Source organism: Oenanthe melanoleuca, chromosome 1A, assembly GCF_029582105.1.
Source record: "Oenanthe melanoleuca isolate GR-GAL-2019-014 chromosome 1A, OMel1.0, whole genome shotgun sequence".
Classification (NCBI taxonomy): domain Eukaryota; kingdom Metazoa; phylum Chordata; class Aves; order Passeriformes; family Muscicapidae; genus Oenanthe; species Oenanthe melanoleuca.
This window is the reverse complement of record NC_079334.1, coordinates 22184076-22208310: the sequence shown is the minus strand read 5'-3', so window position 1 is coordinate 22208310 and position 24235 is coordinate 22184076. Positions and strand designations below refer to the sequence as shown.

Sequence of the window (24235 nt, the reverse complement as noted above, 5' to 3'; positions counted from 1 at the left end):
GCCCTGAGCACTGTGGGGCCTTCTGGGCCTTCCTGAGGGACCCCCGCTCGCCACCCGCTGCCAGCGCTTTGGGACCCTCGTTCGATCATCCCCATGCGGGGCCACCCTGCTCTAGGGGGCTGCCATGGGTGGGCTGTCGCTCCACGCTGAGGAAGAACCTCCAGCCGGGTCGCGGCCCTCACACCCGAGCCCGTGTGCCGCCCCGCTCGCCGGAGCTGAGGGCTGGGAAGGCGTCGGGAGCGGTGGCGGTTGCGCCTTTAACGGCGGGCGGAGGAGGAGGCGGAGGAGGAGGAGGGCCGGGGCTGCGCTGGGTGACATCAGTGGGTTTGGCTCCGGGGCTCAATGGAAACTGGGTGAGCGCCGGGCTGTGCCGAGCACACGCCGGCTGGAGGGGACGGCGAGCGGGCGGGAGGCGGCAGGCAGCGCCGCGCCGCGCCGAGCCGAGCGAAGGAGGGACGCGCCGGGCACGGCCGCCACCAGCCCTCCCCAATCCTCCGTCATCCTCCCCGCCGCGGCAGCCTGGCCCCCTGACAGCCGGCGGAGCAGCATCCCCACACGGCCCCCTTCCCGTCAGGGTGGGTATGGGGGGCGCCCGCCCGCATCTTGGGGCGCAAACCCCGGGGGAAAGGCGGCCCCTCCGGCTCTTTGTGTGCGCGGAGGGAGGGGGAGGGGGCGGGGGAGGGGAGGGCAGGGCGCGATGCGCCGGGCCGGGGGGGCGCGGGGGACAAAAGCCCCTTTGTGGGGGCGCGGGGAGGGGGTCCCCACCTCCGCCACCGGCAGATTTTTGGGGGGGGGGGGGGTTCCCCCTTCTCCCGTTTCTAATCCGCCTGCCGGGGCCCTGCCTGGCTGCCGGCGGGGCCGGGCGGGGAGCGGGGTGCCGTGTGTTGTCGGCGGGGGTCTGCGGGGGTCCCGGCGGGGGGCCGCCCCCCCGGGGGATTTAGCCCCCCAACCCTTCCGTTCACTGATGCTCCCGCTCTCCCTCCCCGGCCCCCCTCGTCGCCTCTCTCCGGGGAGAAGGGGTGTCTGCTTTGGGGGGGCTGTAGGGTCGGTGTTTCCTCTCGTGGGGGCCGGTAGGGGCGGGGGTCCTTGGCCGCGGCCGGGTGCGAGTGCGGGGACGAGGAGAAGTTCAGCGCCGTTCCCGGGGGTGGCAGCTTTTTGTTACCTACCCGGAAAAATAACAGCCCGGGTACGGCTGTCTTCGCGTAGTGTTTGCCTGTAGGGGGTGGGGGTGTAAGGGACATATTTATTATTATGTTTTTTTGTGTGTCCCCCCCTTCCCTGTTTTTCTGTTGTGGGTATTTCTTCCTCAAATGTAGTTCAAATGCTCTATGCTTGGCGTTTCTTTTCTCTCCCCCATCTTATTTGCTGGTCTTCTTTCTGTAAGTGTCTGAGGGTCTGGAGGGGATTGCTATTTTGCATTTCAATCAAAATGTGCTTTTTTTCTTTTTTCCTTCACATTTTTAAGCCAGTTCAAATTACTGTTTTCCCAGCCTCATCCTTTTTTCCCTTCAAATACCACCCCCCCACCCGAAAAAAAAAAAAAAAAAAGGCCGTGTAAAGCCTTAATGATCTATGGGTAAAGCAGCCCCCACTCCCCACACTTCCTCTGAAAGCTGGAGCGGTGCTGGGATCGGCAGCCTCCATTATGGAGCCGTGGGTTTGGTTTTGTATGGCTTTTGCTAGACAGGGCATCTTCTCATTCCCGACCCCCTCGGGTGGGATAGAGGTGTCCCTGTTGTCCCCCAGCCTCTCTTGGGCACCCCCCCCTCCACCCCCCCCAGATGATCCCCGCATCTTTGGTCGCCATCGTTGCTGGCACAGCAATGTGGTATCAACTCTTATCGTGTGTTTATATAATGGCCTTTGTGCCTGTACGTGGGTATTTTATATTATATAAAAGGGGCTGGTGCAAAATGGTGTGTGTGGGGAAGCAGCGCTGGCGGCTGGATAGTATTATTATTTTTTTTTTTGTGGCTGTGTAGTATTGGATATTCACGTATGCAAACGCTCATGCAGAGCACACTCTCGCTCTGAGGTTGTATGTGTGTTAATCCCTTATGGAAAACTAAATGGTTTAACTAAATGATTGCCCTGCAGCCCCTGGGAATGCTGCCTTGGCTGTACAGTGCAGGAAGGGTGGCAGGGCTGGGGAGGTTAAGCCTGTTGGGGGAGGGTGGGAAGAAAGGATGAGTTTTTAAATATTACGTGTATAAATAATATATAGAGGGGTGATATAAATTTCATATGTAAGGATATATATTTTATAGGTACAATTTTCTTTCTTCTTGTAACGGTAGACCTGAAGATCAGAAGATAAAGGACGGAAGCTGTAGATGGTGGTGGGGGTACGAGTGTGAAGTAGAAGCAAATGGGATAGATGTTAGAACTCCTGGAGCAGTTGTTGAGGGGGTGGGATGTGTGTGTCCTGCTCTCTTACCAGGAATCCAGGCTCTCGCTCTCTGGCTATCCTCTGCCCAGGTTTTCTACTCACACTTGTGTATGTGTGTGTGTTGGGGGGGAGATAAGGCAAAATGACAGCTGTGCGAGACCATGATTTTTTTTTACTCCATTATCCTGCTTCCCGCTTCCACCCCCGCGCCCCAGAGCATTTTTTAGATTCCCCTTTGGAGCCTGTTGCTTAATCAGCTACAAGGGCTGCTGCCTTGTGAGAAACCCTTCTTAACCTGGCTCCTGCCAGTCCTAGAAGGGTGGGTCTGAATTTAGGTTTGGGACTGTGGTGTTGCAGAGCAGTACCTGCTGTGTCCCGGTGTGGGGCAGACCCCACCAGACCTCTTGCCCAGTCTCTGCCGTGTGCTCAGCTGTGCTCACCCCAGCTGGGAATTCCACTTCCAGTGGAAGTGTTTGGGGTTCACAGGCCTGGGTAAACACTCCATGAAGGAAGGAGGATTGAGAGCTGTCTTCTTGACAGTGGTGTGACGGGTTCCCGGGGACACAGACCTTTGATCGTTCATTGGAGTAGGAGTGTAAGCAAGTCAGATGTATGTTAATGTGGCTCTACAGAACAGCAGGCAGCGGATAAAAATCATGTCTATTTGCTGCGCCCTCACCCAGGTACTCCTGCCTCCTGGTTCCCAAGGCTCTGCCTACATTCCTTGTAGTAAGAAAGTCAGAAATAGCCACAGGGTTTTGTAGGCATTATATGCACAGAAACCCACATGCATAAGCAAATACTAGGTAAGGGGACTCCACCTCTGTGTGTTTTGTGTGTGGTTTCTGGTGACTGGAGCTCTGCTTTCAGGGTTCACAATGTCCCCTGAATGCCTTGATAGGATTATTTCCCTGTACATCTCCGCAGCCCGTCCATTCTTCTTTCTGTAATCCCATCTCCTGGGGCAGGAGAAGCAGCTCTGGGTTTATAGTATGCCCAGAATCCTGTAGCTGGGATTATTTTTTTTGTACTTCTGTCTCACAAGGCCATTTCTCTCTTCTTCCCTTCAGTGATGCTTCCTTTCCCCCAAGCTCCAGCAAGGGAAAGTTCCTTGCACCCACTTGTGAAAACATGAATCATTCCTCACCCTTCCTGTCCCCAACAGGCTCTGTGTCTGCATTTTGTACGCTAATAATGTGGCATTGCATAAATTAGGACTGTGGCAAATCCTTCTAAAAGGAGACACATTGACTGTCTCGGGAAGAGATGTGGTTCCTAGAATAAGTTGGTAGCCATAGAAGAGGCAAGGGAAAGAGAGCTGTTAAGAGGGGAACTGCTGGAGCTGCGTTTGGCCAAGGTGTTTGCACCAGAAGTTGAAGTTGGCAGAGAGAACAAACTGTGGCTGTGGCCCTCCTACCTAGTTGGTTTTCTGTGGAAGGTGAGTAGGCTGAGCCTGGGCATCTTGATGGGGTGTATCAGGTCAAAGGGTTAGCTAATCATCTCAGGTAAAGGGATGAGGAAAGGCCTGAGCTACTAAAAACAAACAGCTGGCACACCTAGGTAGGCAAGAGAGATGGAGAGGCTCAGGAAGACCAAAGGAGGTGGTGATCCCATCAGCAGAAGCGTGTGGAGATGAGCAAGTGTTGTTCCTAGTTAGTGTGTGCCTGGCAGGGTTCAGTTCAGTGAGATGTCTCCTCCCTGTCCCCTGTGCTGGCCCCTGCCTAGGAGTGATGCAGTCGCTTGCTCCTGGCAGTCTGTCTGTCTGTCTCTCACAGCCCTTGTGTCCTGTGCTTCACCACCACCCCTCGGTGCAGGGTGCTACTCCCCTTGGAGTAGGGCTGGGTCAAAGAGAAACTCCTCACAGGGTTTATTATGCCTGACCCTTGTGGTGTCTCACAAGGCTGTACCTGTCCCAGTGCCAGGTACTGTAAGGTACATGAAGCAGTACCTCTTTACAGTCGTGTGGCATGATCATGTGCTGCAACTTCTTAGGAGGAGTTTCCTGAACCCCTCCCCAGTCTGAGCAAAATGGTGGGGAAGAGTCTTGTTCAATCATGCTTCATTCTAATAATGGGAACATGGGTAAAACATGCTTGAGAGTGTTCTGTTCCTGCAGTGTTTCTTTCTCATGCTGTCCTTGGAAGTTCAGGAGATCAGGAGAGGTGATAGAAATCATGTAGAAAGTGAAGTATTTTAAGATTTAAAGCTACTCAGCCTCTGGGTGAAATGGGGAGGTCTCTTCTGTAGTCTTACATGATTCACTTCCTGTTTCTGCTCTGACACTGCTCTTTCTGTGCTTCTTTTCTCAGCCCGACTGAACCATGGAGCTTCGAGTGGGAAACAAATACCGGCTGGGCAGAAAGATTGGCAGTGGTTCGTTTGGAGATATTTACCTAGGTGAGTGTGAGAGTCTGTCTCAAGGTTGGTTTTCTCAATTGCATCATTGTTTTGGGGTTGTTTTTCTTGCCTGTTGGTATTTGTGGGCACCATGTAAGGTTGGAAGGGGTGGAGAAGAGAAAAAACTAATGGAATACTGCTAGTGGCTTCTGGCCTTCTCATGGCAAAGAAAGGGGGATGAGCTCAGCTCTGCTTTACCACATACTGGAGACACAGTGGTGGTTGATCAGACTGATTTAGATTTGGACTCTTTGGGGCCTATTTGTCATACACCCTATTCCAGCATTCTCACTTCCTTTTCTTGAGCTAGGGTGTGTGTGGGTATAAACTCTGTTCACAGAGTGCATGCTGGAAAGGGAGGAGGTAGCTATTCCTTCAAGGATAGAAGGAATACAGTTTTGGGAAGACTGGTAGTGGAAGAGGTGGTCCAGAACCTGTAAAGAGAAAGGTCTGAGACTAGGAGGTATAAAACAGGTCAGAGAGCCTGTCCTGGTTGAAGTTCTGAGGCTCAGATCTGTTAGATATATAATGGGATTTAGAATTAATGTCTGGAATGACCTGAGCTGGAAGCTCAGTGGAGAGAGCCCATGAGGTGCTGGGTTTCCTGTTACCACAGCAGGTCACCTGGGTAGAAGTTCTTCCAAACCAGTGTGCTGATGTGTAGATATGTTCCCTGATGCTTTGCCTGCTCATGTTTTTATTGGCTCAAACCATGTGGGGCCAGAGTGGTGAGACTACCCAGCAGCCTGCTCAATCCCTCCATGAGGGCTGGCGTTACCTGTCTCTTGTTCTCACCACTGCCTGTGGTCCTGCAGGCCAGCAAGGAGGGCTGCCCTCTGCTTTGGTGTCTGCACCCTTTGGGTACTTGCAGGTGGTACTTGCAAGGCGCTCCTTGACTGTTAATTTGTTCAGTTGAGTTGTATTTTGATTCCCAGTACATCCACCACTCCTCATTTTACTGGTCCTTCAATTTTTCCTAGTTTCTTCATCTGCTGAGCAGGTTGGAGCCAACTCTGCATTTGAGGTGTGGCATTTCTAGTGCCTGGCAGTGGAGGACTACCCTCGAGTGATCTGTAATGTGATACTTTGTGATCTGCACAGGCTGCTTTGGGTCTCCTTGGCTTTCCCCATCACCAACACTATCAGGTTGCAGAATTGGCCTTAATGCACTGTCAGCTGTATTGCAGGAGAGCTCTTCTAGGATCTCCAACATCTTCCCATCCCTCCCCAAATGCCTTTCATTGAATACATCTAGTTCAGATTACTTTTTTCCGTGATTGTAAATCACAGTCTGTTTTCAACCTCTGGTTTTTATCTCTGGTTCCCTCTTGCTTTATTATTCTCTCTTGATTGGTGTTGGCAGCCCTTCTTGATTAAGTGTCCCCTGGGAATCATCAGTAACAGGCTTTGTTGCCACCTTTATCCAGAACATGAACAAAGATGATAAATAATGGATCTGGGATCCCAGTTCCACTATGTGTTGCCTTTACTGCAGCCTGCTCCTGTGTGCTGCTCCTCTGTGACCCTCCAGCCAGTTGTCAAACCAGTGTCTTGGGTGCCAGTGCTTTTAATTCCCAGGTGCTAGGATTCAGGGGTGGTAGTTCGGACACAGCATTTTCCACCTATGCTAGGGCTCGAAGCATTCCAGACCCTCTCTAGGATAGTACAAATTGTCAGGATCTTGCAAAACATCTGGGGTACATGTGGGGAGAGAAAGGAGGTACTGAACGGAAAGGCCTGATCCTGTATTGCTCTGTATCATGTAATAGGTCATCCACCTGTGCAAATCAGGTATGGAAAATAGCCCCTGGTGAGGGGGTTGTGCCTGCCTTGCCTGTCACCAAACAGAGGAAGCCCAGTGCCCCAGTGTGGTGAGCACAGTAGGATTCAACCAAGTTACTTGAATGCAGTATCAAAGCCCTTGTGATGTTCCTTGAGGTGCAAGCCAGTGTGTTTTGAAGCAGTGATAGTGAGACTTCATGGAGCCTGGGTGACTCCCCAGCCTGGAGGGATTGGGCATGTAGTCTGTGGTGGTGCGTCTGGAGGACGCTTGTGCTCATGCTGTGCTCTCACGGCCTGCTCTGCAGACAGAAGGACTCATTCACTAGGACTTCTCTCCTCAGGTTCACCTCACAGTTCTCTTCTTTGGTAATGGTGTGGACACAGAGCAGGGCTTGTCTGTCTCTGAGGATTAGCAAGGGCTATATGGTTTATCCTCAGCTTCTCTCTTTCAGAGTGTTACTACCTTCACCCACTCTGTAACCAGTGGGTGCTGTGTGCTGTCCTCTTTGGGGTTCATTTTAGGGTTTTTGTCTGTCAGAAGGAAACTTGGATTCTATATGGATAGACACAAAGGATGGGCTGTGTTAATCCTTAGCTGGATATTGAAGCACATTCCTTCCTTGCCCTGCTTTTAGGGATAGATGGAATATTCTCCCCCCATTGGTTTGAGAGGGTGGGAGATGAGATCAGGCTGCCCATAGGCCTTGGCTAGCCTGTTTACTTCTAAAACTGCTCGTTCAGAGGAGCAAAACCCAGTTTGCAGAGGAATTGCCTAGACTTTGGGCCGCTGGAGGGGGAGGTGCTTTGTCAGAGGTGCTGGCCAAGAGGCAGGGCAGGGTTGCTGGACATGTAGGAATCGTTTGGCCAGGACGAGCACTGGTGGTGGAGAGGAGCTGGGCAGACAAAGCATGCTGGGACCTGAGCTGGCTGGGGACAGTTCCTGGTGGCAGGCTCCTCCCTTGCTGGGAGGGGAGTGCCTTCCCTTTGTTTCCTGGCTTGTTAACTCTCTCTCGCCCTATCTGCCTCCATCCATCTGTTCCCAGCCCTCCATTCTTCCCTCGGCAGGCTGTGGAGAGGGGGCACAGGCGGTGGGGAGTGCGGGGCCTCTGCCTGTTGCCCCCGATGCTCAAGGAGGGCGGTGTTTATTGTATCAGACATGCAGTCAGGATTCCACTCTGAAAAGATCCTGTTCAGCCGGTGACATCCTCTGTCCCCGGGGCCCCGTTTCAAAGAGCTTGTGATGAATGAGTTGAATTTGTGCAGCCCCCACAGCGGAGCCAGACTGGGGGAGGATGTTAGGAATTATCCCCCATCCTACATTCAGTCTCTCGAGTGGCTGAAGCTAGCAGACTCTGCTGTATTTGTCTGAAAGATGGTGCTTTCTAGTCTGTAAAGAGAGCACAGAACTGTTGCTTTTGTACTTGTAGCTTTAAAAAAGATGGTGGTCAAAGCATGGAACAAAGGATCAGAAAGACTCCTGCCCTTAAATTCCCTCCTCGCCAGTGGTGGTCTCGATCAGGGTGGATGTCTAGCCAAGAAATTGTACAGGGAGCAACTTGTAGGCATGGTGAGGTTTGGAGAGGGAACAAGCCTAAGGAGTTCAGACAGTGACCTTCTCAGCAAAGAATAGATCAGATTGGTCCAGAGAAGGATCACAATAAAGGTTAGAGGGGTGAAGCACCTCTGTTATGAGGAAGGGCTGAGAGAATTGAGATTGTTCGGGCTTGGAGAAGAGAAGGCTTTGGGATGACCTAGTTCCAGCCTTCCCTCTCTGAAGGAAGCCTACAAGAAAGACTGAGAGAGACTTTTTGCAAGGGCACATAGTGACAGGACAAGGAAAATGAATTAAAACTGAAAAAGGTTTAGATTAGATATTAAGAAGAAGTTCTTTGCTATGAGGGTGGGGAGAGACTGGAAAAGGTACCCCAGAGAAGTTGTGGGTCCCCACCCCTAGAAGTGTTCAAGGCCAGGTTGGATGGGGCTCTGAGCAACCTGGTCTAGAGAAAGGTGTCCCTCATGACAGAGGTGTTGAAACTAGGTGATCTTCAAGGTCCCTTCTGACTCAAACCATGCTCTGAGTCTACTTGTGCTCTTCTAGGCCACAGGGTTATTTCTTCTTTCTCTATGTAACATCAGTGTTTGGGCTTTGGGGAGTGTGAGTATCTGAGCATTTGAATTACATAATCACATTTTGAAGAATCTGAGTCTTCCTGATGTCTACCCCTGCTTTCCCTTTTCCAGCTTTATGTGCCCACAGATAACACTCCCTACCTGCAGACAGCCTAGTAGGTGGATGCATCTTCATCTTCATGTTTCTGAACACCCAGGGTAATGTGGAGATGAGAAGTCGTATATGTTTCCACTGTTCATGTTCTGGGAATTGGGTTCATTCAAAATGCTAATGCTGCAAGAAGTCAGAGAGACTCATCATTGCTTGTGTGTCAAAATGTATTGAGAGAGGGAAAAATTCTCCCTGGGGAACAGACAAGGGAGCTGCTTCAGAGGATTTGGAGGGAAGTCTTCACAAAGGCAGGGAAAGAAACAAGGGAAAGAAGTGTTCATATGTTTTTTGAATGTCCTGGGTGTTTCCATGCTGAATGAGGGCCAGTGGTTGAACACTAATTTAAAAGGTGGATAGATACTAGTCCCTTTTCTTGCTCTTTTCCTCCTTGCATCTACTGGTGCTTTTAAGAAAGATCCTGTGGTGGAGTGAAGGGAATGTACAGACTTGTTTTTCTGGCCACCAGTTTTTAAGTGGAAAATGCAGCATCTTTTCAAAAGCAAGCATTGGACAAATGTTTCTACCCTTCAGGATGGCTTTTTCCCTTTCCTTTCTCCTGGATCCTGCATTAAAATCTGTATTAAATTGATCCCATTGCTCCTCCTTCCCCTCCCTCAGAGCACCCTAAATAATTCCTCTCCCTCCTTAGTGTTTACAGCCTTCAAATATTTGTAGACTGTTGTCATGTCCCATTCTTCCTCCCCACCCTTCTTAGTTGTATCTCTTGTCTATGTTACATATTTAGCTCTTTTAATCTTCCTTAGTAAATCAATCCCTCTAGGCCCAGATCGTTTTTGTTGCTCTCTTATAAATTCCTAGCAGCTTGTCTGTCTCAACCCGGCACTGCAGCATCTAGATCATGTGTTTTTGCTAGCAGGCAGCTCTTGGCTAACTTTGTGTACAAGCCAGAACTCTTCAATTGGAGATGGATCTCTTTAGGATCCATGGGGAGAAGCAATCCAGTTGTGTGAAAATTTCCTTCTTTTCTTTGGTCTCTGGCTCTGGAGGTGGTGTGTGAAAAGGATAAATGAAGAGATTTATCTGCAGTTTGTCCTTGTGGACTCTTAAAGTCTTATCATGTAGTTCAGGAGGCACAAATTAGCCAGACCTACCAAAAACTAGCTGTGGGATATCTGCAAAACATCACCTTTGACTCCAGCTTATGTTTGGCACACATGTTTTGGAGTAATTTATTTTACGATGGTGTTCATAAGCTGCTCGTGATCAGGGCTGCTCTCTGATTTGTGTTTAAGTGCAATTTCTAGTAGTTCCAGATATGAGGAAGGGCTGATCAGAGTGTGTGAAGCAGGCATGGCTGGGGAGGAGAGAAGCAAGCCTTGAGTGTCATTCCCGTGACCCGTGTACAGATATTCCTTCTTTCCATTTTAGGATGATGTGAAACATCTGGAATCCTTTCAGCTAGTACAAGAAAAAGAGCAGCCTGTTCCTTCTTTGACAGTGCACTTTGGGACCAGTGTGCTGGCTTTTACAGCTGGCAGCTCAGTTGTTTTTGGAGAGAAGTGTGTGGGGTGGTAGTTTAGTATCCTTGCAAAGTATATAGCAATACTTTCAACAAAGGTGTCCAGGCAGCCTAATTCAGGACAGGATTCTGCTTATTTCTTCATGCTTCTAATTTGTGATATAGCAAATGTTTCTGTGTTGGCAAAAGATAAAGGTATTATTAAAGCCCTCAGGAGAGGGAGAAGCTGGGGATTTGGAAATTGTCTGTATTGAGCAGGTCAGCACTGTGGAGAAAACAGAAGGAGCTGGTGTGTTAGTAATGTCTCCTCCTCAACTAATTGGCTGTGTTGAATCGATGTAACTGAGTAACCAGTAATTTTGCTGGGGAAGAGATACTCAGTATCACTGCCTGAAGGGCTGCTTGGGTTCAGGGGCTAGGTTTACGATTCGAGGAAGCTACAGCTTCCACTGGGTTTATGTACTGTTGATATGTGCAGATTGACCTTCCAAAGTCTGGCACTTTCTGAGATAACAAGGTAGTTCACATGTAGGATTGTTGTTCTAAACTGACTTCAGGATCAGACCTGTTTTCCTCATGTACCTCTCTCTGGGCTTGCATTTACAAATGCAGTGCTGGAAACTGCATGAAGTTGAAGTGGCTGAATCTCATTTGTGTCATAGAGAATAAATTTCAGGACAAATCTTCTGGTTTTGTCATCTTTACAGGCCTTGTTAAAAGTATTTAACTTCAGTAGAAGCTTGTGCAATCTTCATTTCACTCTCATTCCTGTGCAGGAGCCAATATTGCAACTGGTGAAGAGGTGGCCATCAAACTGGAATGTGTCAAAACCAAGCATCCCCAGCTCCACATTGAAAGCAAGTTCTACAAGATGATGCAGGGAGGAGGTGAGATGGGGAGGAAAGGATGGGGCCGGGGGAGTGGTTGGAAAAGGAAATTATTCTGGAGGGCTGTAGAGAAGAAATTATTTGGTGTTACACATGATCTTCTCAGCAGGGGATTCAACATCTATTCTCTCTGTTCCCTGGGCTTAATCTTTTTCTTTCCCCAGTGGGTATCCCCTCCATTAAATGGTGTGGAGCAGAGGGGGACTACAATGTGATGGTGATGGAACTCTTGGGGCCCAGCCTGGAAGATCTCTTCAACTTCTGTTCCCGCAAATTTAGTCTCAAGACAGTTCTGCTGCTGGCAGACCAGATGGTAAGTTTCCTCGGAAGCATTTGTGCCTACTCTCCTTTTCCATGCCTTTTCCCCCCACACACTCCCCTCCCATCCCCTCTGCTTGAGAACTGCTGTATCCCAGCCTTTATTCATTTAGCACAAGTGGCTGCCAGCTTTCTATTTCTTGATGAAGCCTGGAACCTAGACACTGGTGGCATTTCCTCATCTCCATCCCTCCTTCCTTTGCCTGCTGCTCGCCTCATGTTGGTGTTGCACACATAGGTAGTTTTGACTGCATAATGAATTTCTGTCACCTGTCCACTGCTCATGCTCTGGTTTAAGACCCTTAGCTCTTCTGGACAGACCTGTTCCTTTCCTGGCCCAACTAAGTTCAAAAGTTGACAGCTGTCAATGCTGAAGCTCAAAGTTTTAGTCCTTATAGACTTGCTTCCCATCCTTCCTTGTGATGTTAATGGTGACCTTCCCAGAATGAGGACTGGGCTGGTGTACAGATTTAGATTCCATCTCCAGATCCTGCAGCATCCAGAGGGTGTCTTTTCCTTAGCTGTCATTGCTGATATTCAATGCAAAGTGTCCTTTTCTTGCTCTGACAGCCCAGTGTCTTGGACAGGGTACTATTTTTAACAGATGCAGTTAAAATAAGTTTATTTCTTGCTTGTCTCACTACTTATTTATTTATTTATTTATTTATCCCTCCTCCAGATCAGCCGTATTGAGTACATTCATTCCAAGAACTTCATCCATCGGGATGTGAAGCCAGACAACTTCCTTATGGGCCTTGGCAAAAAGGGCAACCTAGTATACATCATTGATTTTGGTTTGGCCAAGAAATACCGGGATGCCCGGACCCACCAGCACATCCCTTACCGGGAAAACAAGAATCTGACTGGCACAGCCCGTTATGCCTCTATCAACACCCACCTGGGAATTGGTGAGCCTGCTTGCTGTTGCCTCTTGGTGGGGCTTTCCAGGGGAGGTTGGATGTCCCCAGAAGGAGGGGGTTGGGTTCTTTGCCTGACTCTGCTGCTGACCTGCCTTGAGATGGTAGGCTAATAACTTAAATGCTACACCTGTGTTACTTCTGCTGTTGTGGTGCCACTCTGAGCTCCTGAAGACAGAAATCGCCTCCTGGTCTGTTTTTTGTGCGCTGCTTAGTGCAGGCAGCCCTGTTGAGCATCAAGACTGTGACCTCCATGACTCTGCTTCTACTAAATCTGCCTTTGCACAATTTTTGCAGGCTGATTAGATGTGTAAAGGAGACATTCACAGGCACTGAGCCTTTAGGAATATGTGCAGTTGAAACTTGTCTTTTTTGACTCCTGAGTGCCCTTGTTAGTGATTGTTCTGTAGCTGTCAGAGCTGGAAGATACAGGCTCACTGCAGTATGGTGTTACTCACCACTGAGGATGGGGATGTGCTGGAAATGCACTAGAAGCTGGAATGAAGGAAGGCTTCTAGCTGCCTGGACACCCCTGTTTTGTGACAGAGGATTGGCTGTCACAGACCTTCAAAATTCAGATGTGTCTGTGAACTGCACAAACCCAGTAATGCAACTTCAGGGAAATAGGGTTCTGCCCTTAATATATGTGATTAGTACTGAAGGGATGAAACTAGGCTGGAAAAGAGTGTTCAGCCAGGTCTTACACTGGTGATGACCATCATCCCAGGTTTTGTAAAAACCTTGTGCAGGTTTAACTGCACACTGCACTGCGCTTAAACCTCCTGAAGTCACCCAAACTGTTGTCCTGGGAGTCAGCCCCTAGTGACTGTGAGGAACATAGCTTAAAACCTCTTGCAGTTTTCTCTTTTGTTCTCTGCCCAAAAACTTCTTTCCAGCATTTGACCTCCTTTCTGCTAAATTTTAGCTAGACTTTGTTCACAGTGTGAGGCTTCCTTAGCTACTGTAGGGTCCATTTTGAGCAGGCTGACTTGGTTCTACTCTTGACTGGCAACTCTAAGGAGCAGACACACTGAAGCTCTCTTGCCTGTTGGACTCAGGGAAGTATCTGCTGTGCTTGCAGATTGTTTATATCTCTGGGAGGCCCTTCTTCTAAGTGTATGACCTAACCTGGGAATTTGAAAATCAGAGCAAGGCATTGAAACATTTTAAACTAACAGCTTTCACAGGATTTCACATCCTCATTCTTCCTGCATTCTCTCCTCTTGCAGGTAATTCTCAGAAATCTGAAGTCAATACTTGGCCTGCAGAAAATGAAGCAGTTTTTCCCAATGTCTTCATTGCTTAATACTATATAACTTTAGATGGAGAATGCTTTATTTATATCAAAATGAGGAGTGTTGTTTGTTGAGAGTGGGCTGTAATGTCCTGACCTCTTCCCTGTTATAAAAATAGTTCTCATAGAGCTTTCTGAGTTGGCCTTCTGTATTTTGGCTTGACCTGCATATATATAACTGAGTCTCCATTGAATTCTCAGTCAAGATTTCCACAGCCATGGTAACTGCCACAAGGAGACATGCACAAAATAATTCTCACTACTATGTCTGTCGATTCTTTTGTGTGTGCCTGCTCTGCTTGAACTGATCACGAGAGGCTAAATGTCTGGTTGTGGCTTTTGAACGACTTCATTATTCATTCCACCCCAACTTAGCCCTTTACTAGTGGTGCTTGGCTTGTGTGTCAGGATGAACAAACAATGTCTAAACAGTAATCCAAGGGCAAATTGCATATGCCATCAGTCTGAGTGCAGCCGCCGCTCTCTCCGTGCCCTTTGATTCGGGAAAGTCTGGGTGTGAGTTACTCTGCGCAACAGGTCTCGGGTGTATTATCTCCACGTTGCAGATAGTTGCCCTGAACGGCATAAGGGTTACATGACTTGCCTGGAGGAAAGGGGGTGGGGGTGTTTGGGTTTCAGCTGGAGTTCCTGTTTCTCAAGACCTTGCCACAGGGTATATAACAGAGATATTTGTGAGCTAGCAGCATTGCCATGGGAACCATCGCTCTGAATTTTTTTGACTTTTCAGAGACTAAATTCTCTGTCCTAATGTTAAGTTAACGTGGTCTAGGGAGAGGGAAGGAATCAGGTGCCGGGGTATTTGTGTGACAAGAATAGCAAATGAATAAATGCCTTTATTTGAATTTGCAAGCTAAGGCTGGGGCATTCTGATGTCTGGAGGAAACACATTCTTTTCCCAGTGACTGGGGAAAAAAGTAGGAGGCGAAACTGGGGAGGATTTTGCAGCTGGAGACTTGCCGTTGGGGGAGTCATTGGACTGTGCAGGCTTTGGTTCACGCATTCCAGTCAATTTTCACATGCTCTAGAGATGAGAGTCCCTTGCACCCACTGTAGCCTGTAACGTCTGAAATAGATGCCTGGTGTGCCCAGGAGACAGGCTTGGAAGAAGCCTGATGGTCTCTGTCTGGGTGTCAGAGGGGATGGGGGGGCAGTGCCTTCCCAAGTGAATGTCCTAGATGGTACCCGTGTAGGCTGTGCAGATCCTAAGTCCTCCTGTTCATCCTGCCCTCTGTTACCCATTCCAGATTCTTGTGTGTTTTTAAAGGCTGTCGCCATGCAGTGGGGAGAGAAAGGGGAACTCTAGTCCGGTATGTGCAAGATCAGATCTGAGTATGTAATCAGGAAAACATTGCTTGGTTAAGCCTGCCTGCAGCTGGGCTGGCTCCAGGGAAGACAGCTGATTTCTAAGGAGTTCTGCATGGGAGCAGCATCACTTTGGTAGGATCAGGGTGAAGGAAAACACTCTTTGGAAGGGGGGACCAGGAGACAGTTTAGGCTGCAAAGAAACACGTTTTGTCATGAACTTAGTGTCCAAGGCAACCAGTCCTCAGTCTTCGGTCTTTGCCCAAGCATGTCTTGTCCTGTCCTGCCGCTCAACCCTGACTTGGCTTTTGAGGACCCTGCTTTGGGGAGGGAGTGAAGGTGTGGGCTGGCTGGGAACCTCGCTGGGGGGTGGGTGGGAACTGGCAGGAGATTGCTTGCAGAGTGGGTTGGGTTTGAGAGGTCATGTTGGGTTGTGTGGGCAGGCGACCTTGTGTTTCTATAGGAAGGCTTTTGGGAAAGGAGGGAGTAAAGGATGAGTGTCTTATGAAAAATAAATTTTTCATAAAATTGGCTTTCAAACCCTGCCCCCCCGCCCCCCCCTGCATTGTAGGAGAGTGGAGATAAAATGGAGAGAGGAAGTGTGGTGTAGTATCACAGTTCATGACTATAATCCTACTTCTGGACTGACTTGCTCAGCAGATGCATTCACATCACTTGTATTTTTCTTTCTCTTTACAAACTCCAAAGTGAGATTTTTTTTTTTTCCCTGGCAGCCCAGGGACGCTGCGAGAGTTAGTCACTGATTGTCGGTTTCTAAAAGTGGAAAGTAGTAACACTAATAGTGTTTCCTTGTTGTGTAGAGGTAAACTTTTATTTCTAACTTTGCTGTTTAATGTTATCTAGTATCCTGAGGATGTCGGTATATGAGACCCTGAGAAAAAAGTAATTAACTGTTGGGTGGTGTGTAATAGTAACTGAAGATGAAACAAAGAAACAGGATGTAGGAACGGTTGTCCTTTACCCTCCTCTAAGGTTAAATTCAGGATCTTGTACGTAGGGTTACAGGTAACAGACTGCTACAATGTTTTGAGGTTGTGACCCATCTGTGAGTGCTGCAGGCTCATCACGGGTTTGAATCCCACTGAAGTTGCTTAAGTGGGCTGCAGTGACCACATGTATGGGAGGTGCTAAACATTGGGGAGTGCAGTGCAGTCAAACACTTATCATTCAGCATTTTAATAATTAGGTGTTGTGCTTGCAGTTGTTTTTCCTTGATCATATTGCTGTGTTAAGGCACAGTTAAGGTGTGTTTGCATGCACGTAATGGATGCTAGTTAGCTTCCCAATTTGGTTTTTGACCCCTCTCATTGCCTTCAGTGAGGGCTTGTAGCATCCCCCACTGACTTCAGGCTCCCTAATCTCAAGTCTCTAATTCTGGCCATCCCTAAAGTGCTAGGACCGTGCCCAGGCATATGTTTGCAGAATATATCCTGTTCTGGATGGGGTTGGTGGCTGTGCTCAAAAGTGCTGTGCTTCACACAAGTGGAGCTGTGTTATTCAGCCTGCCCTAAGCAGTTTGGAGTTCAAGCTGGATTTTGGAGGCGACATCCTGATTTATTCCTGAAAGGCTGATTTGCTTGTTCAGTAGGTTTCTCTGGTTCCTGCCCTGCCTTTCCCTGCTCCTCTGAGGGGAACCACCACGCTCTAGTCAAGAAGCCACAGCTAGAGGTGTTAAAGCTACAGCATGGATAAGTCAAGGGCTGGCAAGACTGCAGGACTGAGGTTATCCTTGTCTCCTGTGCTTTCAAGCCCTGGGTGTGTGTTCTGACTCCATTTCCATATGCCTCCTGTCTAAGGATGTAGGTCATTAGCCAATATTGTTTAGTTTTGTTTATTTGATATGCTGGTGAGTAATCACAGCCCTCTGAGAGTACACGTATCCCAACCTTAGGCTAAATGCAAAACTGGGTTTCTTTTCTCTGCTCCTGTCATAGCACCCAAGTATCACCCAGACAGTCATGTAATTATCTTTGGCAGTAGCCTGATAAGATTAGGAAGTATTAGCCCCTTTAAAGTGGGCAACTTGAGACAGTAAGTTTGTGAGGTCAAAAAATGCTGTAATTTCTGCATGCTCAAAGTAAGACACTTTGAGAATCTGCAGGGCTGCTCTCTCCTCTGCCGTCTTGGAATGTAGCATTTTTGTGTTTTTCATGTACTTTTGACCCAAATGATCTCTCCTATCAGTAATGGAGTGATGAGACCCTCGTTTTCTTTTGCAACTACAGTACTTTTTTTTCCCCCCCTCAACAGTTTTAACTTGCCAAGACCTCAGCTTTCAGAACAACTAGGAGTTTATGAGAGATTCACGAGGAAGAAAGAGCCTTGTGACCCACAGCTTGTGTTGTTGCTTGTAGATATGTGTATCTGTGACCTGCTACAGCTAATCTTTAGTCATGATTCAGCTCAGCTAACAGAAAAAGGGATAGCTGTAGTGACCTATTGGCCTTTGAATGGGGCTGGTGGTAGCATGTATCTGATACTGACAGCCCACAGACTAGTACATAATCTGCAGCATCTTCTAGGATGTGGCACTGAATCCAGCAAAATGTGCTGTAGTAAATTAGTCTAACAGATGAAGCTCTTTAGTCTTTCCTCTATCCCTGTGCTCTCCCTTAAGCTATATTTTGCCTGCCTGTTATCTGTGTCAGTTGTTGTTCTTCTGGAGATGTGAAGTACTTTCTCCAAAGCGTTTATTTTATTTGGGAGGGAAACAAGAACAAGACAATCTTGGCAAGACTTATAGAAGAATTTGCAAGCAATGTTGGAGGAATTTGGAGGAGTTAACCAGGCAATATTTGCAGTTGTTGAGATTATGCATAAAGTCCTTCTTGAGCTAGCTTGAAATTTTAATTGGCTTGGCTATTCCAGAGAACAAGGCCAATGTGAAATGTTAGGGGGGGGTTTTGTGAGCCAGTTTCTTTTGTTTCATAAATAAGCATCTAAAGACCAGTCCTTCCAATGGCATCTTAAGGGTGACCCTTGGTCTGAGTAGAGTTGGTAGTGATGCCAGTTACACAGTCACTCCCCATTTGCAGGGGAATTTTTTATTCAAAGTATGTATCTTTCCTCCACAGCTTGAATAATGTCACCAAGCTGGAAAGACATCTTGGCACATTACATGTTAGGCTTCTACTATCAACAAACTATCAACAAAGTTGTTTACTACAAGAGAGGGTCCCTAGTTCCTTGTTTCTGCCCTGCTTAAAGATTGTCAGCAGTTTAATTAGAAGATGTGTTTGAAAGGGCTGTGTTGGACTTACCTCTGTTACCTTTGTTTATCTATGACTACCTCTGTCATGACTAATCCCTGAATTGAAGAATCGTTCTGGGTGGGGAAGTGTAAGTGCCCTTCCTCTGGGACTGGGAAGAGCAAAGTAGGCAGGGTTGCTGCAGCAGTTCTTGAGATGTGAAATTCTTGTGTGAATTAAGGCTTGCCCATGTGAGGAGGTAGTCAGAGTCATTAGTTATGAAGTGGGTTGGGCTGTATGGGGAGAGGAGCACCTTAACTCTTGTAGCATGACCATCATCAGAGGAATTTGCTCTGGAATGTCCTCTACAAGTTTAACTATCTATACAAATCTACCAGGAAAGAGAGAGGGTTGGTTGTTCTGTTCAGTGTTCACCTCCAAAGCTATGTGATTGCCAAAGCAGTTTTGGTTGCTGCTCACTCCTTGCCCCTTTGTAACTTCTCACAGAACAAAGTCGCCGTGATGACCTGGAGAGCCTGGGTTATGTGCTCATGTATTTCAACCTGGGCTCGCTGCCCTGGCAGGGCCTCAAGGCTGCCACCAAGCGCCAAAAGTACGAGAGGATCAGCGAGAAAAAGATGTCAACGCCCATCGAGGTGCTGTGCAAAGGGTACCCTTGTAAGTGCTCTCATCTTGATGGCTGTCTTGTCTGCTGCTTTGCTTGTTCACCTGCTGAAACCCCCTGGAATCCTGAATCCTAAAGTGCAGTGCCCAATACACCAGACCAGGATGTGATGCTGACACCAGTGATGAGAAGGATAAGAGAGTAGTCATAGTACAGTTCGGGTTCAGAAGTGGGAAATGTGTTTTTGTGGACAGTCAAACCTTATGTTAGTAAGGGCATGAGAGTGCTGATCTTTAGGACCTTGTGAGGATTTTAAAGGGGGGTGGGCATTGAGCTGAGGTGTGCTGATGATGTTGAATTTTTACTAGTTAATGAGGAGTCCCAGGTGTAACCAGGTGATAAAGTGGCAAATGCAGTTCTTTGTAGGTAAACATAGAGTAATGTATGTGAGAACAGAGAGAAGTCTTGGTCCTCATGTCATGTGTACAATAGTAAGCTCTGCTCTGGCTGACCAGTGCCACTCACCAATGAGCTTTTGCAATTACAATCAATGGTTCTGTGTAAACATCAACTTTGTGCTCAGTGGCTGCTGAGGAAAGGGAGCGTTAGGAATTACTAGGAAAGCTCAAACAGTGTGCATAAACCCATGGCCCACTTGCACCTTGCATGTAATGTGTAGGTCTGGTCCATCCCACAGTTTCACAAAGGATATGGTATTACTGAGAAAAGGCCCAGGAATGAGCCGAAAGGGTGACCAGACACCTCTGCCCAAGTAACAAGTTTGCTGGAAAAAGAGGTGGGTAGAGAGATAGAAGTCTGCTCTCTGGCTATAGCTACAAAAGTTTGGATGGGAGTTGATTATTTGGTTGCCCCAGTTTTTATATTGGAAGAAAAACAATGCTGGTTTCTGCCAGCTTCAAAACAAAAGGATGTGGTTCTTCATACAGCCAGTAGTAGACCTGTGGAACCCCTTCCCAGAAGATGTTGCGGATACTTAAATCTTTACAGGAGTTCGAGGAGAGACGGGACAAGTACGTGGAAGAGAGATCCTGTGAGGATTTCTAAATAGTTAGGAACTACATCCAGATCAGGAAGTTCCTGGAGCTGAAAGTAGGTGCTGGGCTAATGTCAGTGGAAGTGTCAGACACGCCTACCCCACTCTTTCTCCTCTCGTCTACTTCTGGCCACTGCTTATGACAAGCTACTGAGCTAGGAGCATTTCTGTTCTGAGTTGAACTTCCCAAAGCTCATCTCCAGCTCTTCTTTAGGCCTGCATCCCTCCTGTCCTTCAGCAGGCACTGTGACTTGCTAGGTCTTGCTCGGAGAAGCCGATGGAAAGAGACGCATAACATTTTTTTCTCTGGTAAAAAGAGAGATGAGGTCCTTTTGGTGGCCAAAGCGCTGCCACCAGCAGGCTCAGTTTGTGTTACAGAGCTCTGTGTTTGTGCTGTCCTGGTCCAGCAAGCCACTGTGGAGAGGCTACTGCGGCTTCATGGTGGGACCAGGGAGGCTGGATGGCCAACATCAGCCGTCAGCTGTTCTCTGCTCTCCCCAGCTGAGTTCTCGACATACCTCAACTTCTGCCGTTCACTGAGGTTTGATGATAAACCCGACTACTCGTACCTGCGGCAACTCTTCCGCAACCTCTTCCACCGCCAAGGCTTCTCCTACGACTACGTCTTTGACTGGAACATGCTTAAATTTGTGAGTGTGTTTGGCAAAAGGGCTGGACCGGGCTCGGTTTGTATCATGGAGGTAGGGGAGGAAGGCTGGAAGCTGCCTGCTGTCTGTGCTTAGCCCTGGTGAACAGCTTGAGCAAAGGGACCAGGTAGAGTGAAGAAGAGGCAGAGTTGCTTGGTGTGTAACTGGGTTACAGCTACTGTTGTATTAGTGAGTGTGTCTGATGGAGCATGTGTGTCAGTAGATCTAGAGGTAGCTAGAGATAATATTTCAGGAAAGAACTATATTTGGAGCTGGGACACAGATGTGGATTGCGATAACAGCTGTAGTTCATATGCTTTCTTAGCTGTTTTGTTTTGGAATAGAATGAGGTCCTTTCTTGGTGCAGTGGAAGACCGTGGGGGGAGTTTTGGGGATGGAGCTCTACTTCCTTGGCGCGATAGAGCACCGTGTGTTTCTGTCTCTCCTGCCTGACAGCCATGTGTGGTTTCTCTCCTCAGGGAGCAGCCCGGAACCCTGAGGATATGGATCGGGAGCGGCGAGAGCACGAGCGAGAGGAGAGGATGGGGCAGCTCCGAGGGTCAGCCACGCGAGCGCTGCCCCCTGGCCCACCTGCCGGAGCCACTGCCAACCGTCTTCGCAATGTCACCGAGCCCATGGCCTCCACCCCCACCTCCCGAATCCAGCAGTCCGGTGAGCAGGGTGGGAGAGCTGGGGGAGGGTGCCACCCCTGCTGTTGGCTGGAAACCAAAACTATGACTGATATTCTTGTCTCGACGTTTCTCTGTCCCAACAGGCAACACGTCCCCCAGAGCAATCTCAAGAGTGGACAGGGAGCGGAAGGTCAGCATGAGGTTACACCGAGGAGCTCCTGCCAACGTCTCCTCATCTGACCTCACAGGGCGGCAAGAAGTGTCACGGATTTCAGCATCACAGGTGAGTTCCTGCTGCAGTGTTCCTGGCCTTGGCCTGGATATCCCAGAAGGTCTACAGGCCCCAGAACAGTTTTTGCGTGATTTGCTGGAGCTGACATGAGCTGGAAGCTTCTGGCGTGGTGAGGGGAGTGGTACCAGGTTAGACCCTTGCTCTTCTGTTGAGTATTTTCTGGAGGCCATGCTCAGTACTGCCATTTTAGCTCTCTGCTTTGCTTGGAGTAAGCCTTCACCTTGTTGTCTTCCAGACCACAGTGGTTTGGAGAAGCAAAGCAGTAAACTCCTGAGAGGGAGGGTGTCCTGAGAGAAACATGCAGCCTTTCTGTTTTGGTGCCTTTTTTTCTTTTTTCTTCCTCTCCAGCCCTTAGCAACTCTTCTTATTTTTTGTTGTTTTGTTTTGTTTTGTTGTAGACAAGTGTGCCATTTGATCACCTTGGGAAGTGAGGAGCAGTTGCCACTGGACCAGTGTTTGCTTAGGTGAGCCTGTACTCATGCCTGGGAACCCCCGAGAAGGGAATTGCTGGGAATAAAAGGCCTTCAGACTTCATGTTGTTGTGGGGGATTGGTATTTTTCCTTTCCTTTCACCTTACTTTGAGATGGTTTTTGGCTTCAGAGGGAAGAGTAAGGTTGGCTGCCAAAACCTTGAGGGGACAGATTGTCTTAGGTGTAAAGGTAGCTTCCATTTCTCCAGGAGGATAGGAAGAGTGGAGAAGGTGCTGAGCTGGGGAGCCATTTCATTAGTTCCTCATGAATGCTTTTCTGGCAGTGGGACAGTGTTGGGGTGGAGGGTGCTGAGCAGGTATTCAAGTGTGCAACACTTTGTACAGCTACTGAATTCCTCTTGTAGAGGAAACGACAGTAGCTGGGTAAGGTAACTCTGAGGGGAGGCAGGAGTGTAGAAGAAAGGGCTGATCTGATTTGTTACACTCCAACTAGCAATGGAAGTGCTGGGAAGAGCCTTTACTCCTAACATCTCTTGCCTTTTTCTCTCTTTTGAATTCTCTTTTTAGTGTCTTCACTGTATTTTTCTTTTAAAAAACAAAAAACCCAAAAAACAAACAAAAACCTAAAAAAAAAATAAAAGACAAAAAAAAAAAAACCAAACAAAAAAACCCAACAGAATTTCTTTTTGCCAACGATGAGGAGTCGAGCTGTGCCCCCGCGCTGGTGTGAGCCGTTTCCAGAGGGCCGCCTGTCCCCGGCGTGAGCGCCTCCGAGGAGCTGCCGACGTGGGAGCCGTGTGGGAACACCTGCACTGCCCCCCAGCCCCTACTGCTGCCCCCACTGGCTACCCTCAGTTCCCTCTCCTGACTCTCTGCTCCTGGTTTTGATTTCTCTCTCTCTTTTTCTTGTTTTCCTTCTTCTTGGATATCTTCTGCTTTAATTTTTTTAAAATACTGTTTTCAAATCATATGGTTTCTAGCCATATAAATTTAAACTTTGCTCTCCGTTTTTTCTGAGGGCAGGGGTTGGTGGTGGGTGGGTGAGGTATTTTTTTGGTCTTTGTTTTTGTTTTGTTCTTTTCAGGAGCCTTGTGGGCCAGGAGGGAATCAGATTCTAGCCACACTTGATGGCAGAAGTCTGATTTTTATTATTATAACAGAATTTATTTTCTCAAGCATTATCACATCTTAAGCTGTGAGGGGAATTGTGGCAACAGCCTAATCATTGACTCGGGCTTCCTTTCCTTGGGTGGCTTCTCTGCGGTTTCTTTTTTGGCTGCTGGGAGAAGTGCCAGCCTTCCCTGATCCAAGCGGTCCTCACACGCCGAGGGATCCCTTTGGAGAGGCACCTGGTCCCATGGAGGATGGGATTGTTGGAGCTGACATACAGGGAGAAATATACTTCTCATCCCTGCAGCGGGGTCTTTTTTTTCGTCTGGCTGTGCGTGTTTTTCTATTTTTATTTTTTAATTAAATCTTGTTTTGATTCCTGCGGAGAGAGTGTGGGACTTGAGGAGAAGAGAGGGGCGCACAGAAACTGGAGTTTGGAGTTCTTTCAGAGCGATGGTTCTTGCTCTCTCCTTTCCTCATGCAACCCCAAGTAAGATCCACCAATACATGCACAATCCCCTCCTGCCCTCTCCCACCCGTCTCCCCCCCCCTTTCCCCCCCCACTTTAGTTGTTTTTAAATATAATTTAGGAATACTCAAGCTGCTTTGTGGCACTTGGGGCTTTGAAACACAATGATCACCACTGCGACCTATGGCCTGTAGCAGACACACTGTCACTGTAGTGTGGAGCCGATGGGTTGTTGGCAAGGGCGGGGAGGGTGGGGTTAGTCTTTGTTTTGTTTGTTTTTACCCTTTCTATTTAACACTTTATTTTTCCTCCCTGTTTTTTTCCTAATTTATTTACCCCTCTTACTGTCTCTCTCTTTTTTTTAATTAAAGAGCAAAACTTTTTATTACTTTGTAATTTAAAAAAACAAAAAAAAACCTGAAGAACTTTGGGGGGGATTTTGTACTTTTTTCCTGTGTAAATATTGGACTTTTTTGAGCTTTATCGTGGTTGTTAATTTGAAGTAATAAAGTAGAAAATGATAAAGTGACGCCAGCATCTGTCATTTCTTCCTTTAATGGCCCTGGCATCTTTGCTGGGAGTCACATCTTACATACAGGGAGCATGGTCTTGCAGCTGAACCTGTTTCTGAATTCCAGGAACAAGTTTGATCAGAATTACTGGAAAAAAAGGCACAGGACTGGAGTGCCTAAAAATAA

The 24235-nt window shown here is 48.0% G+C and overlaps 1 protein-coding gene across 3 annotated transcripts; it reads left to right on the top strand.

The window, feature by feature from the left end:
* The first annotated feature begins 259 nt into the window (after positions 1-259).
* Positions 260-24066, top strand: CSNK1E (casein kinase 1 epsilon). Of its 3 annotated transcripts, none has more exons than XM_056515342.1 (11): positions 260-575; positions 4699-4786; positions 11106-11216; positions 11381-11529; positions 12214-12442; positions 18785-18955; positions 20458-20606; positions 21083-21275; positions 21379-21518; positions 21926-21991; positions 22526-24066. In XM_056515342.1, the coding sequence occupies exons 2-10, from the start codon at positions 4711-4713 to the stop codon at positions 21956-21958; spliced, it is 1251 nt and encodes a 416-aa protein (XP_056371317.1). In that variant the 5' UTR covers positions 260-575; positions 4699-4710; the 3' UTR covers positions 21959-21991; positions 22526-24066. The 3 variants fall into 3 exon arrangements, with proteins under 3 accessions (XP_056371317.1, XP_056371311.1, XP_056371308.1); XM_056515336.1 differs by having other exon boundaries at positions 359-575; positions 22659-24066; XM_056515333.1 differs by having other exon boundaries at positions 359-575; positions 22636-24066.
* The last annotated feature ends 169 nt before the right edge of the window (positions 24067-24235 follow it).